The 21,109-nt window shown below is 38.7% G+C and overlaps 1 protein-coding gene across 1 annotated transcript in view; it reads left to right on the top strand.

Annotated features, from left to right (window-relative positions):
• The first annotated feature begins 1,969 nt into the window (after positions 1-1,969).
• The window catches only part of fshr (follicle stimulating hormone receptor), a 59,854-nt gene continuing 40,714 nt past the window's right edge, over positions 1,970-21,109 (top strand). The window contains exons 1-5 of the mRNA XM_020940702.2: positions 1,970-2,148; positions 9,866-9,937; positions 12,112-12,186; positions 12,350-12,424; positions 17,024-17,098. Of these exons, the coding sequence (XP_020796361.1) occupies positions 1,970-2,148; positions 9,866-9,937; positions 12,112-12,186; positions 12,350-12,424; positions 17,024-17,098 (476 nt within the window). The remainder of the gene's footprint in view (positions 2,149-9,865; positions 9,938-12,111; positions 12,187-12,349; positions 12,425-17,023; positions 17,099-21,109) is intronic.

Here is a 21,109-nt window from a genome sequence, read left to right as displayed (position 1 = left end):
CGCTTCTCAGTTTGTTTTCACTGTTGCATCAAACCCTCTTAATCTATTTTAGGACTTTATGTGCATGTGTTCTTTGTAGTGTTGTGTGTCCATTGGTTCTGTCTGTATTACATCGTTTTCACTCAGTGCAACGTTGACGTGTGGACGTGAATATTTATTAATCCGACATGTGTGATTGCAAATTTTTTTCAACCCGCAAAAAATCCAGAAGCCTTAAGTAGCCTTAAGTTAAATGTAGTTAAATGTAGCTGTTCTACCGCTTCATGACATCACAAGGTGGAACAGAACATTGTGGAGATGTAGACAGACTCATAATAAAATATTACTCAAACATGTGAATGAAACAAAACATAACTCCAGGTCTGTTTTTGATGAGGTAACAACATTATAACATGAGTCACTTTTGTGTAATATGTAACTTTTAATAATCTTGCTTGTCTCTATGGAAATATTAATCCTTTGCTGAATGTTTCACAGTATGGCTTTAATTTTTGATGTAATGCATTGGTGCAGTGCGTGGGGGTTGCCTCTCCACAGATCTGGCCTGTAACTTGGCCTGGAAGCTCACCTGCTCTTCTCCATGGAGATAAATATGCTGTAATAATATAATAATTCCATACTTTGGAGAATTCTTGAAAATCCTATAACGTCTCCATGGAGGCGAGGCAGCTGTTTCTTTTCTATAAATAATCGGGTATATTTTGGTAAGCGTTGGAGATATGGAAGTATGTATGTGTGACGTAAATGACAAAACAACAGTTGAATAATATTAGTATCATTGACCCAGATAAAACATAAATATGTTTTGTCTGTTTGAATCCACCACCGCACTTTTCTGACTGTTTTTAGTGACATCAGCCCCAAGGCTGCACCCTGACACTTTTCTCACAACAACAACCTCAGGCTGCACTCACTAATACACAAGACCAAAACCAGGAATAAACAGGGACTAAACCAGGACTAAACTGAGACTAAATCAGAAATAAAACCAGGTCCACACCAGTATTAAACTGAGACTAAACCAGGACTAGACCAGGACTAAACCAGTAATAAACCAGGACTAAACCACGACTAAACTGAGACTAAATCAGAAATAAAACCAGGCCCTAACTGGGACTAAACCAGGACTAGACCAGGACTAAACTGAGACTGAACCGGGACTAAAGTGGAACTAAACCAATTCTAGAGCAGGACTAAAGTGGGACTAAGCCATGACTAAACCAGGACTAGACCAGGACTAAACTGAGACTAAACCAGGACTAAACCAGGTCCACACCAAGACTAAACTGGGACTAAACCAGGACTAAACCAGGACTAAACTTAGACTATACCAGGACTAAACCAGGTCTACACCAAGACTAAACTGAGATTGAACCAGCACTAGACCGGGACTAGACCAGGACTAAACCAGGCCTAGACAAGGACTAAACTGGGACTAAACCATGACTAAATCAGAACTAGACCAGGACTAGACCATAAAGGAGAATGTATAACTTAAGTGAGGAATAACGTTGGACCAATCCAAATCCTGTTTTAAATAAAAATGTGTCTTTAACTGGAGCCAAACCAAACCGGGACTAAACCAGGACTAGAAGACGACTAAGGCTAAGAACTTTACCAGGACAAAACTTGGATTAGAACTGGACCAAACCAGGACTATGAGAGAACTATTCCGGGACTAGACTTGGCCCAAACCGGGACTGTGAACGCAGCAACGTGACTTCCTGACGAGCCCCTAAATTCAAACATAAACAAAAACTGGATAACCCAAACGTCCCAGAGACCTCCTCCTTTTATCGTCCCACATAAAAGCCCTTCTTCACACGCCCCCTGCTCACTACTACAGGAAATACCTCCAGCCCTCCCAAATCTGGACTACACGCAAGCCTCACTCTGAAATATTTAGATGAGCAGACCTGTGTACATGTAAAATAAACAACACCACGCGCAGATCTGTACGGGAGTTATCATGTATTTTGTGAGAATGTTTGGGGTTTTTGTGATAGTCCCGCTGGTGCTGCAGATGGTCCAGGCTTGTGGATTTGAGATGTTCTTGGCGACGTTGGCGAGACACAAGTCGTACTGTCACCTCCAAGGACCCGACGTGACGATGATTCCTGCAAATATCTCCCTCAACACCACACACCTGTAAGTACTTTTAAATATATTTGATTAAAGGTGCACCATGTGACTTTTCTGGAAGGTCCATCATCTTTGCAAAAAATTAGAGCTACTCGATTATGGAAGAAATCATGATCAGGATTATTTTGGTCAATATTGAAATCATTATTATTCAAATGATTATTTTTTTAGTTACATGATGCATTTATTCAGCATTTCTCTCTCAAAAAAGCACTTTGTTATTGATAATTTACGCAAAACTTCCAAATTGAAAATAAATAAAAGCTACAAATATGAACCTTAGAGCAGTTTTGCGATGTATAAAATGAATAAAATATACAAATACATATAAATATATATAGAAAAACTTAAATGCATCTAAAACAAACTATATATCCAGCTGTTCTACAATAAAAATAATAATAATAAATTAAATAAATATACAAATTTATATAAAAAAATATACCAAAATAAACTTAATTATATGAGTTTGGAGATCAAAATCGTGATCAGAATGCAGTTAATTGCAGAGCCTTACCTGGAATGTTTCACAATATGGCTTTAAACGTATCTACAGTATTTCCATGGAAACCAGCTCAAGTTACAGGTCAGATCTGTGGAAAGCCAAACCCACTCACAGTAAGAAAGCAAATAAAACACTTCTTACTGAATAAATGAAAGTTAATATAAAGTTAGTATAACATTTCCACAGTGTACGCTTAATTTTTTTAATTTATTTTGACATTTATTGCGTATTTATTTATATTTCTACGCACATTTTTGTAATATTAAAACCTATCTTAAGGGGGCGTTATGTAAATTTTCAGGTGGAGGGTCTTAAATCTTTGTTTTTCTATAAAAAATCTCAAAATCGCATAAAACCTTAGCGGTCTCCATGGAAACAAGCAGGTGAACAGCGAGACAGAAATGCCTACAAAAAAAAAATGAATACGTTTAATGCCGTACTGTGAAAGATTCCAGGCAAAGCAATAACATTTTCATGAGACAAGCAGGAAAAGTGACAGAGTGCACCTTTAATTGTCAGTTTCGGAACGATCAGTCCAGACTTCAGTGGTTGAATTTGTCGATTTTTGCAGCTGTCAAAATCCAGTTATTTTGTCTAATTTTATTTTTAATATCTCTATAATTACTGTCTGCACGAAACAAAACAAAAAAAATACTTCTTTTCTGTCAGCAATTTCACCAGTTTTATCAAAAGAAGGAAAAATGCTCAGATGAAAGAAATCGAAGGTGCACCGTGTCACTTTTCTGGTGGCGGGACTTGTTTCGATTGAGATGTTATTGCTTTGCTCGAGATGTTACGCAATACGGCATTCAGCTTCTGTCTGTGTCCATGGAGAAAAGCTGCGAGTGTAAAAGCTGTTTTAAAATATGTCTATAAGTGAATAAATGTGAAAGAGATGTGTGTTTAATGCCACTGTGGAACTCTCCAAACAGAGCAACGACGTCACCATGGAAACCGTCAGGCGAGGGACTCCAACACAAATTTTACATTGTGCTCAAGTTACAATCCGTGTGTCATCTGTTCATTCATTTTTTTAAATAAAACCAAAAATAAGAAAACGATAAAACAGCTATTTTCTTCATTATTTGTCGCCAAAACTACGAAAATTAAAAAATGAATGATAATTTGTTTTTTTTCAGTTTTTAATTTCAGTGTCCGTTTCCCATTTCTGTGACTTAAACTGTGATGCTGGAATTTTGCGCCACATACGGACTGAACCAGGACTGATCACTCCCAGTCTGGTCCCGGTCTCAGTCCTGGTCTGGTCCTGGTCTCAGTTTCAGTCTCAATCCTGGTCCAGTCCCAGTCTCAATCCTGGTCTGATCCTGGTCTCAGTCTCAGTCTGGTCCCAGTCTGGTCCTAGTCTGGTCCTGGTCTCAGTCCCGGGCTCAGTCTTGGTCCTGGTCCCGGTCCCAGTCTCAGTCCTGGTCCTGGTCGCAGTTCCTGTCTGGTCCCGGTCTCATTACCGGTCTCAGTCCTGGTCTCAGTCCTGGTCTCAGTTCATGTCTGGTCCCAGTCTCAGTCCTGCTCTGGTCCTGGTTTGGTCCCAGTCTGGTCCTGGTCTGGTCCTGGTCTCAGTCCCGGGCTCAGTCTTGGTCCTGGTCCCAGTCTCAGTCCTGGTCCTGGTCGCAGTTCCTGTCTGGTCCCGGTCTCATTACCGGTCTCAGTCCTGGTCTCAGTCCTGGTCTCAGTCCTGGTCTCAGTCCTGGTCTCAGTCCTGGTCTCAGTTCATGTCTGGTCCCAGTCTCCGTCCCACTCTCAGTCCCGGTCTCAGTCCGATCAGTAAGTCTCTGCCCAGGGACCAGACCAGTCCCAGGACCGGTTTAGTCCTGGTTTAGCCCTGGTTTAGTCCTGGTTTAGCCCTGGTTTAGTCCTGGTTTAGTCCTGGTTTAGTCCTGGTTCAGTCTGGCATCACAGTTTAAGTTACGTAAACGGGAAACGGCCTTTATCCATTTTTTCCATTATTCATTTAAATACAAAACTGAAAACACTGACAAATAATGAAGAATTTTATTTTTTTTTTTTCACTTTCTTATTTTTGGTTTTATTTTGAAAAACGAATAAACGAATGATATGCAGATTGTATTACATTATTTTCTGTGTTCTCTGTTATAATGACCTGGAATTGCCAATTTCTACTGAACGAAAAGTAAAAGGCCGCTGTTAACTTGGAAACTACCACTTCATGACATCACAAGGTGGAACAGAGCATTGGAGCTTTGGAGATATCGACAGACAGTCATTGTGATTCAGGAATAAATTAATTCGACTTTAACATCACACTCACTTACTTCTGAATTAAGTTTAATTCCGAATAATCATTTTCATTAGGAATTAAGTGTTTACACGATCATTTTAAAGTGATTTACATTTTTATTCAGAATTAATGATTTTTACGCTGAATTTAAGCTGTTATGTTGTGGTTGGGTTGGTAGTGTTTGACTGTGAAATAACTGATAATGAGAAATGTATAATGTTTTTGAGATTTTGTCACTTGGATGTAATGGAACATTTGTGGTGTGTCCTGTTGTTATTGTTTTTATTGCAAGATGGACTTAAAGCTGCACTGTGAAACCTTTCTGGAGGAGAGTACGCCAGTGTTGTAATGGTGGAATAGTGTTTCCTGTTAAAAAAAAACAAACTCTACAATGTGTAAACAGTGTTGGGGAGTAACAGATTACATGTACCGGAGTTACGTAATCAGAGTACAAATTATGAGTAACTGTATTCGGTTACAGTTACTGTTTCAGTGAGTGGTAATTGGATTACAGTTACTTTGTTGAAATAAATGGATTACACGGCGGTATTTTCCTGTTTTCACATTTTGGGCTATATCCCCCTTTTTAAAAATTTTTTTTCATTAATTCCACTCATTGCCGAACAATAAACCAGGTCTAAACCAGGACTAAACCAAGTCTAAACCAGGACTAAACCAGGACTAAACCAGGTCTAAACCAGGACTAAACCAGGTCTAAACCAGGTCTAAACCAGGTCTAAACCAGGACTAAACCAGGGGACTAAACCAGGTCTAAACCAGGTCTAAACCAGGTCTAAACCAGGACTAAACCAGGACTAAACCAGGTCTAAACCAAATCTAAACCAGGTCGAAAAACGCATCTAAACCAGGACTAAAACAGGATTTAACTAAACCATGCCGCACGGACCATGTCTCGTCCTCTTCTATCAATAATATTTTAAATACAGTTAAGTAAAGTCTGGGCTTTTTATTGTCTTTATCAAACAAAACATTGTGTGAAGATTTCCTCATCTTTGCTTCTCTACAGCAAATCAAGTAATCCAAAGTATTCAGATTACGTAAGTAATTTAATGGATTCCGTTACAAACTACATTTTGGTGTGTGTAATCTGTAATCTGTAGGGGATTACATTTTAAAAGTCACCTTCCCAACACTGTGTGTGAATGAAACAAAACCCATCTCCAGATTTGTTTTTGATGAGGTAACAACATTATAACATGACTTAAAGCTCACAAGAGTCAATTTTGCGTAATATAGGACCTTTAAAGCCATAAAAATAAATATATAAAGTTGTTGCACCCAAATTCAAACAATTTGTTTTGATGCTTGTGAAATCACACTATCAAAATCTATAGAACGTGAGCCTAACTTTATGCGTTTGTACTCAGGTAGGGCATCTGATGTAAACACCTCTCCCCAATCACCGCACAATGTATTCATGCATAGTCTTCTCCACAAACTTACTTTTCCTTCAGGATTGACACGTCGAGTGGATACGGGCTGTTTTTGTGGCACTTCTTGCAGTAAACAGAAGCTAACCTGTTGTTTTTGCAGCAGAGACACTTTTAGAGGAATCTCAAGGCTGACAGTCGCAGAGAGACGAGGGAGGGGGCAAAAAAAACTCAAAAATGACAAGTTTGTCTCACAGAGCTCTGGCTTTGTTTAGAGCATAGTCAGACTAGTCTTTCACTAAAACATCTTCAACATTATCATAGTCCTGTTGCCCGTGTAAACGTATTTGTCTCATATATGTCTGTCTCCACGTTCACTACCAGTCAAATGTTTGGACACGTTATCTCGCTTTTTTTTTGTCTTTATTGTTGCTACTTTCTACACTTTGTATACACACAGAAGATATCAAATATATAAGATAAATGTAATTATATAACAAAGGAAAAATGCTGTTTCCTCATCACAAACATACCTGGAGTTAGAGCAGCTCGATTATTGAAAAAATCATTATCACGATTATTTTGGTCAATATTGAAATCAGGATTATTCAAACAATTATTTTTTTGTTACACGATACATTTATTCAGCATTTCTCTCTCAAAAAAACACTTTGTTATTGATAATTTATGCTAAACTTTCAAATTAAAAATAAATACAGGCTACAAATCTGTACCTTAGAGCAGTTTTGTGATGTATAAAACATAAAATTAATAAAATATACTTTGAATATAACATAATGCATAGAAAAACAGAAATGTATCCAAAATAAACTATATATCCAGCTGTTCTACAATCTCTATATTGCAAAAAAATAAATTAGATATACTTATTTATATAAAAAAAATAAAGATTTGTTAAGCATAAATTGTTTCAACTCAGTTATAGGAGTTTGGAGATCGTTTGACAGCCTGATTCTTCAGCCGGTTTCACTTCTTGGAAACCGTCTGACCTCGCAGCATTAGGATTTGTTCGCTCGATGGTAGACGGGTACTTTTTTATTTAACCAATCGCTACTATTTGGTCGTGACGTATGTAATGTGTCAAATCCCATTGGAAGAAGGGCAATAACGTCTTTCCCCTTGATAAAATTCACCAAATATTCTCTATGTTCCGGCTTTAAATCCTCGATCTCGAGAATCGTTTCCAATACTTTGCTGATTGGCTTGTGCCCGAACTCACACTTCCGGGGTTTTTGCGTCTGGTGTATTTCGATTCCTGACCTAGTCGCTGGAGAGAAATTAAATTGAGCGGAGGCACTAGGTGGCGTCAACCTGGCTAATCGTTTGACACACAAATCGAAATTGGGATCAAATTTCGATTAATTGCACAGCCTTACCTGGAGTTGTGTTTTATTTCATTCACACATGTTTAACACACAAACCCTGTGTATTTAGGCTGAGTTCTTCTCTCAAATAAAAAACACTCTGTTCCACCTTGTGATGTCATGTGGTAATAGAAGAAGTGCTCCAGTGTATTTTTAAACTCTTTTTAAAACCTTCACTAGAATCATTTGGATCATTTCAGCCTTGGAATTTCCACTAAAGTAAAAATAAAAGGTAGTTGTTAACTTAAAAACTACCACTACATGACATCACAATGTGGAACAGAGCATTATGAGTTTTGGACATATAGACAGACTAATAACTAAGAGTTACTCAAACATGTGTGAATAAAACAAAACACAACTCCAGATATGTTTTTCAAGGCTTAAATCTCAAAAAGAGTAATTTTGTGTAATACAGCTCTGTTAAGTTTAAAAATTTATATGAGGAAAACATAAAAAGTTGTACATGCATTTTAAATATCCAACGAGGATGAGAAGCAGGCAGAAAAACATCTGAAATTCCCAAGTGGTCGTGTTTGAGATGCAGCGATGTGTGTGTTCTGGTTTGGGGTACAGCAGGTCAAGGTTAAAGACAGTGTGGTATTTACAAGTGCGGCCGACACTGGAGCTCCAATAGAGTCAATAAATAAATAAACCTGAAAAGACTGAAATCTACACTTTACTGACCAGGTGTAACCCCAAAACAACGGGAGTATAGTGTACAAAATTCTATCTTAACTTTGATATTGACTTGCAATCTCAAACTGGTAAATCTTAGAGCTTAGAGTTGCAGTTGCTTTGTCTGGAATTTTCCACCGTATGGCATCCAGGGTTAGCCTGATTCATCAGCCGGGTTCACTTCGTAGAAACCGTCTGACCTCACAGCATTAGGATTCGTTCACTCAACTATAGGCGGGTACTTTTTTTTATTTAACCAATCTCTGCTATTTGGTCGTGACGTATGTAATGTGCCGATAACGGGGCTAACTGGTATATTAAGCTTTTCCCAAATCCTGTAGGAAGAAGGGCAATACTGTCTTTCCCCTTGATAAAATTCACCAAACATTCTGTTTGTTCCGATTTAAATTCTTGATCGAATCGTTGACAACACAGAATGTATGACTCTTCGCTGATTGGCTGGTGCCTGAACTCGCACTTCTGGGGTTTTTACGAACTAGTGTATTTTGATTCCTGATCTAGTCAATGGAAAGAAATGAAACTGAGCGGTGGCACTAGGTGGCGTCAGCCCGGCTAATTCAGGGTTCCCACTCCCACAAAATTTCAAAACTTTTCCATGACTTTTTCATGACTTAAAGTGAATTTTCCATGACTTTACTGCACCTGCATGTGTAGAATTGATCAGACTTTTAGGGATAAATATGAAATGTTAACCTTTTCCACTCACATTATGGTTTGGTATTAGAGTTTTTAACATTCAAAATACTGTCAGTGCATTTATTGTCGTCTCTTTTAAACAAAAGGCGCAGAAGTTCAGAAATAATCATAATAGTCTAATGAGAACTTAACAGAATGCTGTAGTTGTTTGAAAGAGATACTAAAATTCCATGACTTTTCATTGAATTTACTAAATTTGATGACTTTTCCAGGCCTGTAAAATGACATTTTCAATTTCCATGACTTTTCCAGGTTTTCCATGACCGTGGGAATCCTGGGCATTAATATATCTTGGGTTTATTTAATGTGTTTTCATTGCTCAAAATAACTTTAAAAACTTGATGGGGGTAGCCATGCACCAGCTTGTCTCCATGAAAATGTTATAGCTTTGCCTGGAAAGTTCCACAGTATTGCATTAAACGTTTCATGCTTATCTCCATGACTGCGCCACCAGGCCATGGTACAGGTCAGATCTGTGTCGAGGCAAGTCCACTCAATGTATAAATGTTAAATGTTTTTCGAGGTATTATAAGTAATAAAAACACACAAATATTTTATTTCAATGCTCTACTGTGGAACATTCTAGACAACATAATAATATCCCCATGTAGACAAGCAGGCGCAGCCATACCACCAGAAAAAAGTTCCGTAGTGCACCTTTAACTTGACCTGATTACGCACACTATTTATAGAACCTCGTCTCATTGCTATTCTGTTTAATGAGCTCATCCTTGAATTGTCAGATTCGCGAAAACCTGACAATATTTTTGTTTTGTGTTTTTTGCCACAGGGAAGTGAAGCAGACGCTGGTTGGAGTGATTCCCGGGGGCGTCCTCTCCAGCCTGAAGCAACTCCAAAAACTGTGAGTGACTGTTGACGTTTTGATTGAGAACACAGAGATCCAAGCAGGTCAAAACAGTCACTGATCGCACCAAAAAGTGAAGGTGATGAGGGGTAACCTTGCCGTGTTTCTTTGTTTTAGTTTTGCGTGTATTTTGATCTAACTTAGGACAACAAATGTATATGTCAACTATGAATGTTGTAGGATTGTCAAAAATACTCTCGAATACTGAAACTGGCATCAAAACAGATTTATTTGGGAAAGTATCAATACTAAGAAACATCACACAAGCAGGACAAAGGTGGACCTTGAGTTGTATTTTTATATTATCAGTGTTGTTTCAAAACTGCTGTGACATTTTAGTATTGTGAAAAGATCATTGTGTTGTTGTGTCTACGAGCAAAACACTTCATCCACCTTACCTCATCCAAAGGGTCATAGTTCAAATCCCGCTCTCGACCGTAAACATCATTGGTTGAGCGCTCAGATCCGCTGGCCCAGGCCCCAGGTTGACAGTGAGATTCCAGCTCCCACAGATGAATGCTGTTGTTGTGTCCTTGGGCAAGACACTTAACCCCCTTTGCCCCTCATGTCTGCGTGCACTGGTGTGTGAATGGGTGAGCCGTTCCTTGATGTAAAACGCTTTGAGTGCCTTGAAAGTGGAAAAGTGCTGTCTAAAAATATGACCATTTACCCATCCATCCATCCATTTTCTTCCGCTTATCTGGGGCCGGATCACGGGGACAGGAGTCAAAGCAGAGACTCCCAGACTTCCTTAAACCCGGACACTTCCTCAAGCTCCTCCGAGGCAACCCCAAGGCGTTCCCAGGCCAGCCCAGAGACATAGGCTACGTTCAGACCGCAGGGCTTAACGCTCAACTCCGATTTTTTTGTGAAATCCGATGTTTTTGCGAGGTCGTTCACATTTCCAATTAAATGTGACTTGTATGTGATCCTCTGTGTGAACGTTAAATGGCCTGAAAGTATCCCACATATGCACTGGAGGACACGATCACGTCAACCGCAGCGAGCATGATCTGTGTTTACGGAAGTTGTCCAAACATGGACACGAGCATTGAGCACCTGGAGATTTTAAAGTTCCTCTCGTACCGGAGCCAGAACATGAACAACTTACTTGTTTTATGGAGGAGATTGAGAAGGACGAGGTTTTTGGCCGTGGTGTTTTGTAGGGCAGTGGCAGCGACGTCCATTGAAAGGAACGTGTGGATGCAGAGACGTAGCCAAGAGTGGTGAGTGGTGATGTGCTTCGCTTCAGTGACACGGAGTTCATTAACAATTTTTGCCTACTTCATCTCAGAATAGTGACGTTTGTGGCTTGTTGAAAACGTGTAGGTCGAATGAATGCGCCGTTCACACTGAAGTCGCATGGTACGTTTTCAGGACCACATATCCAATTGGCCTGGGTCGTATTTGAAAAAATCGGATCTGTGTTGTTCAGACTGTCATTAAAAGATCGGATACAGGTCACATAGAAGCCAAAAAATCGGATTTGGGTCAGTCTGAATGCAGCCTTAGTTCCTCCAGCATTTCCTGGGTCTTCCCTGGAGCCTCCTTCTAGTGGGACATGCCCGCAACACCTCTTGTGGGAGGCGCCCAGGAAGCATCCAGAACAGATGCCCGAGTCACTTCAGCTGTTCCTCTCGATGTGGAGGAGCAGCGGCTCTACTCCGAGCTCCTCTCCCTATCTCTAGGGAGCGCCCAGCCACCCTGCGGAGGAAACTCATTTTGACCGATCTCGTCCATTTGGTCATTACCCAGAGCTCATGACCATAGGTGAGGGGAGGAACGTAGACTGACCGGTAAATCGAGAGGTTCGCCTTTCAGCTCAGCTCTTCCCTCTTCACCACAACGGTCAAATACAGCGACCGCATCACTGCCGACGCTGCACTGATCCGCCTGTCAATCTCACTCTCCATCCTCCCCTCACTCTTGAACAAGACCCTGAGATACTTGAACTCCTCCACTTGAGGGCTGGAGAGGGGTGGAGAGTCCCTTCCTCAAGTGGAGTAGTTTAAGTATCTGCCTACTGTGAAATATTCCCCAGCAAAGTAATGACATCTCCACGGAGACAAGCAGGTGGCGGACCCTCCATGAGAAAACTCACAAGACAACATTGCAATATAGACAAATAACCATTTAAGTTAACCACAGCTTTGTATTCTGTGTTATTTCAGCACCATACTACAAAATGAACAGCTGGAGTCCATTGAAGCCTATGCGTTCTCGAACCTCCCTCGCCTCTCCTCCGTGTGAGTATATTCTGTTTTGTTTAGCCTTTGATACAGAAAGACAAAAGCATCGGAAAACACCAGGGACCCTCAGCTGTTCCACCATACGCCAAATAAGAACGCATTTATGGTTCAAAGCTGCGTCTCTGAACTGTGTTTTGTTATATTTCCTGTTTTCTCGTAGATTTCTCTCTGGAAATGCAGCATTAAAGAAAATTGGAGCGTTTGCCTTCTTTAATCTCCCAGAGCTCACCGATATGTAAGTATAAAACAGACAATGGAGCCAAGATGGTGCACATGAGCGCGCTTTGGACCAGAGCCCATTGACTCCCACTTTAAATCTGTCACACAAAAACATTCAGATCATTTGTACACAGTATTCCTCAAAGTATGAAACTGGATTTATGTACAGTTTATCTTTTATCTAATTTATCCGTTTTATTCACATTTTCTACTAACTTTACACACAGTTCCTTACAGATCGCTCACAAATCATTAAAGTGAGAGTATGATTTTGTTTATACATTTGTTTAAATCAAATATCACTTTTACTGCCAGTGATCAAATGAGTCTTATTTGGGTTTGAAGATTCAATGGTGAAATCCAGCTGAATCCATGTATCATTCATTCATTTTTCAGTATAAAACCAAAAATAAGAAACTAATTTCTTCATTATTTGTCTCCAAAACCAAAATGAAAAAACAAATAACGATTTGTTTTTTCAGTTTTTGATTTTGTGTTAAATGAATAATGGAAAAAACTTATAATGGTCATTTCCCGTTTCCATGACTTAAACTGCGATGTCGGACTTTTGTGCTGCATATGGACTGAATCAGACTGAAAACAGGACTAAAAACAGGATTAAGTCAGGACTAAATCAGGACTAAACAATTTTCAGTCCTGGTCTGGTCCCAGTCTCAGTCCTGGTCTCAGTCCTGGTCTCAGTCCTGGTCTCTGTCCTGGTCTGGTCCCAGTCTCAGTCCTGGTCTCTGTCCTGGTCTGGTCCCAGTCTCAGTCCTGGTCTCAGTTCTGGTCTCAGTCCCGGTCTCAGGCCTGGTCCAGGTCCCAGACTCAGCCCTGATCTGGTCCCGGTCTAAGTCCTGGTCTGGTCTCAGTCCTGGTCTGGTTTTGGCCTGTTCCCAGACCTGGTTTAGTCTTGGTTCAGTCCTGGTTCAATCCGGCATCACAGTTTTAAATCACTGAAACGTTTTTTCCATTATTCATTTAAACACAAAATAGAAAACTGAAAAAAGAAATCGTTATCCGTTTTTTCATTTGGGTTTTGGAGAAAGAAATAATGAAGAAAATACTTGTTTTTTCATTTTCTTATTTTTGGTTTTATATTGAAAAATGAATGAACGAATGATACACAGATTCAGCTGGTTTAAAGCAGACCCATTATGCAAAATCTTTTCAGAGCTTTTAATCATGTTACAGTTGTTTCCCTTTCTCATTTACCCTGTGACGTTGTATTGAAGTTGTATTTTGAAGATGTATTCGTGCATGTTTGGGTAATTTTTAATCACTTATTTTCAAGACGCCATTTTAACCGCCACTGGCATATGACCAATGCTCTGTACTGACTTTGTTCTCCAATTTTATTTTCTTAATCAGTAGGGATATAACAATAACCGAAAATATTGTGTTATTGTATCGTCAAAAGTCTCACAGTAATATCGTGGGCTGGGCTCCTTTGTTTAAATACATTGTTTTATAGTAGTAACAGCTTATAAACATTGGGAACTACATATCCCATGATTCATTTCAGTGCAGACAACATGAAGAAATACGTTTTTTACTTGAATTCTTGGGATTATGATGGAAATAATTCACACCAAAATCTTTTCAAGGTATTTTGAAAGCAAAAAAGTGTCCTCTACAATTATATCAGTTATATCGTAGTGTGAGATGCATATCGTGATAATATCGTACCGAGAGATTTGGATATCGTTACATCCCTATTAATCGGTGATACATGAAGGATTCGGCACTATCACATTGTCATTTTGGTACTCACTAGTGCGATCTGCATGAGTCAGTTGTTGCGATGACATTTACGGTAACGTCAGCTCCCATTGGGTACTGCAGTTTTTTTGTTTTTTTAAGTTGTTTTAGATCAATATGTGTGAATTATAACATAAGATTATAACTATAGAACAACCTCAAGCACAATAAGTGATCTTTAAACTTTAAAATGCCTTTCTGTGAGCTGAATGGTCTCTACCTAAACCTCAACACCAGCAGCCGATCATGACTCGGTGCTAGTGCGGCCTCTGCAGCTAAGTGAGGAAATAGGCTCTATTCACGCTTAGAAATGTTTGGAAAGATGCGATTATAACTTCCTAGGCCCAGTTTTCTTCATCTCCATGTCTTTGTGATGTTCCATTGTGTTCGGCTAATCAACAATTACAACCATACCTCAGTTTTCATCATTTCCACACTGACGCACAACAAATTAGAAAAGACGAGTCCGGTAGGCAGCACGTGCGTAACATTTTTACATTTCACAACACACATGAACAAGTTTGAGAACAAAATTACATTTAAAATACAAATTTACATCTTGAAAACAAATTAACTTTTCATAAAACACATTTGCAACTATGTAAACAAATTTACAAAACACGAAACATTTGTACTAGCGTGAGACAAATTTACATGTGGCAAAAACACAAATACAAACCTCTGAAACACCTTTTTCACAACGGCTGGAAGTGTCGCGATGTAGAGTAAACGTCACTTTCAGTTAATGCTTTTCTATGGCAAAATATCTGTGGAAATGTCTTGCGTATTTTCCACCAGCTTCATAAATCTGCCCCATCACCAAATCTTCATCCAACAAGATTGACAAAGGATAAATGTTCTGTCCATGAAGAATTTATCCACAACTGTCAAGGTAAGAAAGACGAAAATGTAAAGGCGAACAACGACGACGCATTAGTGAACTACTCCTGAGCAAATTATTAGTTATATAGTTTATTATATAGTTATTTCCGATTTTTAGGACATTTCCTTTCCGTCAAGAATTTGTTTCGGGGGTTTGTATTTGTGTTTTGCCACATGTTAATTTGTCTTGCGCTTGTAGAAATGTTTTATGAAACTTGGAATTAGTTTTCAAGATGTAAATGTGTATTTTAAGTGTAATTTTATTTTCATACTTCTCAATGTGTGTTGTGAAATGTAAAAATGTTTTGCTTTTGCCGGCCACCGTAGCTGATGACGCTAAATTTAAGATGATTCCAAGCAGCACATATGTATGCAGTCTTTTTTATTTTACTGCAGATCACATTTACTTCAGTGGGTTTTATCACAGTCGGTTTTAATAGATCCATGTTAGACGAGCCAAGTGTTGATAGCTACACTGGAAGTTGTCAACGCATCTTTCCAAACATCTTCATGGTTTGTGATGTAAGTGTGAGTAGAGTTTATTCTGGAGGTTCTGAGCTTTCACATGAGGCCTGTCCATGTACTGGAATGAAAAAAACCTGTGTCCTCTATCTGCAGGTTAAAGCACTGACCACTAGAGGTGGACGATATCTCGATATATTTAAAATATCGAGATATTTTTTAAACTCGATATGAATTCTGACATATCGTATATATCGATATAATACAATTCAATTTTGATTAGTATGCGTAAAGCTGCATTAAACACATTATAATCTCAAACGGGCTGATGTGGCTCGTAGTTGTTATGCTTTATATGTTGTAAAGTTTAGTAATGTAACTTGTACAATAGTGTTTGGAAACGTTGGGTTTGATTTGAAGTGGATTGTGGGAAACCTCACAGCTACTTACTGCTGGATAGGAACATGGATCTGTTAAAATAAGGAACATCCTGAGCTTCCTCTGCTAAAGGAGTTCATGGTTCTGGTTATGGCAGGGGTGTTCAAACTTTTTTCATCAAGAGCCAAACATCTAAACACAGATGAAGCAGAGGGCAGATTGAAGGCCGTAGACTGATGCTCAGTACAGGGAATAATTGAAATATGTGCATGTTTAACATGTTAGAATGAGCCATCAGTCTTTATTCATGCTAATATCCTTAAAACCACACACTAAATATTAAATATGAGCTTTATCAAGGCAGATTTTCAAAAAACTTGCAGTAAAAAAATATTTTATAATTGATGCAAGGTAATTTGGGCCAATTCAGCTGGAAGTCTGAGGGCCAAGAAAAATTTGTCTGAGGGCCGCATTTAGCCCACGGGCCATAGTTTGGACATGCCTGGGTTATGGTATGGATAACAGAGTTAATGCAAAGATAAGCTTGTGTTGAGTTGTTTTATTTATAAATGAAAAGAAAGAAATATGTATTATTTCTTTAATTTTACAGTAAAATTATTATTGATGTAATTAGGTTTTTTTGTAATCTTAAATGTTCCTATATGAACTGCCTAGCTCTTATACTTTAATTAAAAAAAAGACCTTGTTGAATTTGGCATATTTGTTTTTGCAGTTTTCAGTTTTAGGGGGTTATATTTTCCTGTACAGATTGAGATATATATCGTATATCGAGATATCGCAAAATATATCGAGATATATATTTTGATCCATATCGCCAAGCACTACTGACCACCCATGTGCAGTTGTTCCAGTTGTAAAAGCTGTAAAAAAAAATAAATTAAATCAAGTCCAGGCCTCTGACTCTGGCACAGCTTTTATAATATGTCTGTTAAAAGTGATTTACATGAGTATTATCCAGGGTGATTATAGACCAGATGTCCTCCTTGAAACATGTCTTCAGGCCTGGCACTGTCTCTAGATTATCACTAAACACTCTCCAGCTAAAACACGTTTTATTTGCAACCTGTATCTTTAGTTAATCCCATCACCACCTGTACCTCCTCTCTTTCAGACACATAACTAAGGCCAAACACCTGCAGCAGATGGACCGCGGCGCCTTCAGGAACATCCCGAAACTGCGCTATCTGTGAGTATCTCAGAGAACAGACTGTGCGGAACCAGACAAGGAAAAGATGTTTCAATCCGATTGTACAAGTGAAGTCCAAATTGGGTCATGGGTGACAGGACTATTTCTGAGGCTCCCCCTGCATCATTTTTTAATTAGGATGGATTCCTCAAAAAGAAATGCCAAAACTGTCAAAAGTTGGCTCTCCCGTCCGCTCTGTGAGTTCCCAAAGAGAAAGTGGATTTAAGACTTGACTGGAAATAGACACAAGCATAGACAGAAGCATAAATAAAACATTGTGCTGGGTTAGTTCCAAGTGAATCACCCGGGATTTCTTTAATAATTTTTAGTTATTTGGCCCACACAGTTGTTCGTGATACTTTTAAATATGGTTTACTTGCTAATTTGGCACATATATTTTCATTGGTGTAGGGTTTTTAACTTTATTTCTACATTCTTCTTACACAATTTCTAAACACATGGTATTTAAAAATATTTGATTAAAATGTTAAAACAGGTTTGCAATTTTGTTTACCACTCTGAAAAACTGAACTGAATTTTATTTAAAGGTGCACAGTGTAACATTTCTAGCGAGAAGTCCACCACCTGCTTGTCTCTGTAAAAATCTTAATGCTTTGCTTGGATCGTTACACAGTATGACATTAAACTTATGTGTTTTTAAACCTATAAAACTTTTCATTTGGGCCGGTAGTTGTTGCTTTTCTCCAGAAGGTCAGATTAGTTTAATGCCATACTGTGGAAATCTGTGTATCATTTGTTCATTCGTTTTTTTCAAAATAAAACCAAAAATAAGAAAATGAAAAAACAACAATTTTTCTCCAAAACCAAAATGAAAAAACGGATAATGGATAAGGATTCAGGGACCAGTCCTGGTCTGGCCCGGGTCTCAGTCCTGGTCTCAGTCCCGGTCTGGGCCTGGTCTCAGTACCGGCCTCAGTCCTGGTCTTAGTTCCAGTCTTAGTTCTGATCTCAGTCCCGGTATCAGTCCCAGTCTGGGCTCAGTCTGGTCCTGGTCTCAGTCCCAGTCTCAGTTCAGTCCTGGTCTGGTCCTGGTCTCAGTCCTGATCTCAGACCTGGTCTGGTCCCACTCTGGTCCTGATCTCAGTCCCGGTCTCAGTCCCGGTCTGGTCCCGGTCTCAGTCCTGGTCTCAGTCCCAGTCTCAGTCCTGGTCTGGTCCCGGTTGCAGTCCCGGTCTCAGTCCTGGTCTCAATCCCAGTCTCAGTCCTGGTCTGGTCCCGGTTGCAGTCCTAGTCTCAGTCCTGGTCTCAGTCCAGTCCTGGTCTCAATCCCAGTCTCAGTCTTGGTCTGGTCCCAGTCTGGGACTGGTCTCAGTCCTAATCACCCAACAGTCTATGCGGGTGCACCTCCAGGCCCGTCCCGACCCTCGGTCCTGATGTAGTCCTCTTTTAGTCCTGGTTCAGTCCTGGTTCAGTCACATCGTAGTTTAAGTCACGGAAACGAAAAATGGCCATTATTTGTATTTTCCATTATTCATTTAAACACAAAATTGAAAACTGAAAAAAACAAATCATTATCTGTTTTTTCATTTTGGTTTTGGAAACAAATAATGAAGAAAATAGATGTTTTTTTTTTGTTTTGGTTTTCTTATTTTTGTTTTTATTTTGAAAAAACAAATGAAGAAATGACATACGGATTTGTGGAACATTCTATGCAAAGCAACAACATCTCCATGAAGACACGCAGCTTTGGAACCTCCACCACATTAATTATTCACCGCAATGGGTTTATAAGCGCTTACTTTCAGCCACCAGAGCAGAGTTTTGCCGTCACAGTAAAACTAACAACAAGTAGCATGCTAACTGTGCACTAAAATGCTTTGTAATTAGATGCAGACAGTCCACAGTGAACTCATTTTGACCTCAAGAGATGCTTATACAATATATCTGCACTGAGGTAAGACAAACTTCACTCAAACAGTAAAAAGTTCAGGTGGAGTCTGATAAGCTGCTCTCCGTGTCCTCGTATAACTCTATGGGAGCTGTCTGTATAAACCTGATACAGTTGCACATTTGGGAACACGTCGTGATGAAACTCTGGCTCGTTTTAGTGTCTCTGTTTCACTGAATGCTCCATTGTCTGATCTGGACTCTGTCAGACTGTGGGCTGATTCTGGACAAGCCTCTGATAATGTAACAAAGTGTTTCAATGCGAAGGACAGTTTCCACTAATCTACTGCTTCTACTGTGTGAATACTACTGTGCTGCTGCCGCTACTGCCTACTACTATTACAAATATTACAAATACTAGTACTATTACTACTACTATTATTATTACTACTACTACTACTACTACTACTACTACTACTACTACTACTACTACGTTTAGAAGGACAGTTTCCACTAATCTACTGCTTCTACTGTGTGAATACTACTGTGCTGCTGCCGCTACTGCCTATTACTATTACAAATATTACAAATACTAGTACTATTACTACTACTATTATTATTACTACTACTACTACTACTACTACTACTACTACTACTACTACTACTACTACTACTACTACGTTTAGAAGGACAGTTTCCACTAATCTACTGTTTCTAATACTACTATTGTGTGAATACTACTGTACTGCTGCTACTGCCTACTACATTACAAATATTACAAATACTACTACTACTATTACTACTACTACTATGTTTTGAAAGAATATTTCCACTAATCTACTGCTTATAATACTTCTACTGTGTGAATTCTACTGTGCTGCTGCCGCTACTGCCTACTACTATTACAAATATTACAAATACTACTACTATTACTACTACTATTATTATTACTACTACTACTACTACTACTACTACTACTACTACTACTACTACTACTACGTTTAGAAGGACAGTTTCCACTAATCTACTGTTTCTAATACTACTACTGTGTGAATACTACTGTACTGCTGCCGCTACTGCCTACTACTATTACAAATATTACAAATACTACTACTACTATTACTACTACTACTATGTTTTGAAAGAATATTTCCACTAATCTACTGCTTATAATACTTCTACTGTGTGAATTCTACTGTGCTGCTGCCGCTACTGCCTACTACTATTACAAATATTACAAATGCTACTACTATTACTACTACTATTATTACTACTACTACTACTACTACTACTACTACTACTACTACTACTACTACTACTATGTTTAGAAGGACAGTTTCCACTAATCTACTGTTTCTAATACTACTACTGTGTGAATACTACTGTACTGCTGCTACTGCCTACTACATTACAAATATTACAAATACTACTACTACTACTACTACTACTACTACTATGTTTTGAAAGAATATTTCCACTAATCTACTGCTTCTAATACTACTACTGTGTGAATACTACTGTACTGCTGCCGCTACTGCCTACTACTATTACAAATATTACAAATGCTACTACTATTACTACTACTATTACTACTACTACTACTACTACTACTACTACTACTACTACTACTACTACTGTTTAGAAGGACAGTTTCCACTAATTTACTGATTCTAATACTTCTACTGTGTGAATACTACTGTGCTGCTACTGTTACTGCCTACTACTATTACAAAGATTACAAATACTACTACTACTACTACTACTACTACTACTACTGCTACTACGTTTTGAAGGACAGTATCCACTAGTTTACTGCTTATAACACTTCTACTGTGCGAATACTACTGTGCTGCTGCCGCTACTGCCTACTACTATTACAAATATTACAAATATTACAAATACTACTACTATTACTACTTCTACTATTATTACGTTTTGAAGGAAAGTTTCCGCTAATGCACTGCTGCTAATACTTCTACTGTGTGAATACTACTGTACTGCTGTTACTGACTACTACTATTACTACTATTACTACTACTACATTTTGAAGGAAAGTTTCCACTAATTTACTGCTTATAATACTTCTATGTGAATTATTTTGTGCTGTTGCTGTTACTACTGCCTACTACTACTACAAATATTACAACTACTACTACTACTACT

The sequence above is a fragment of the Boleophthalmus pectinirostris genome, unplaced genomic scaffold (genome assembly GCF_026225935.1).
Source record: "Boleophthalmus pectinirostris isolate CB_2022bp ecotype Guang Dong unplaced genomic scaffold, ASM2622593v1 HiC_scaffold_14, whole genome shotgun sequence".
Lineage (NCBI taxonomy): Eukaryota > Metazoa > Chordata > Actinopteri > Gobiiformes > Gobiidae > Boleophthalmus > Boleophthalmus pectinirostris.
The sequence above is the reverse complement of the archived record's forward strand: the minus strand, read 5'-3'. Positions and strand labels throughout refer to the sequence as shown.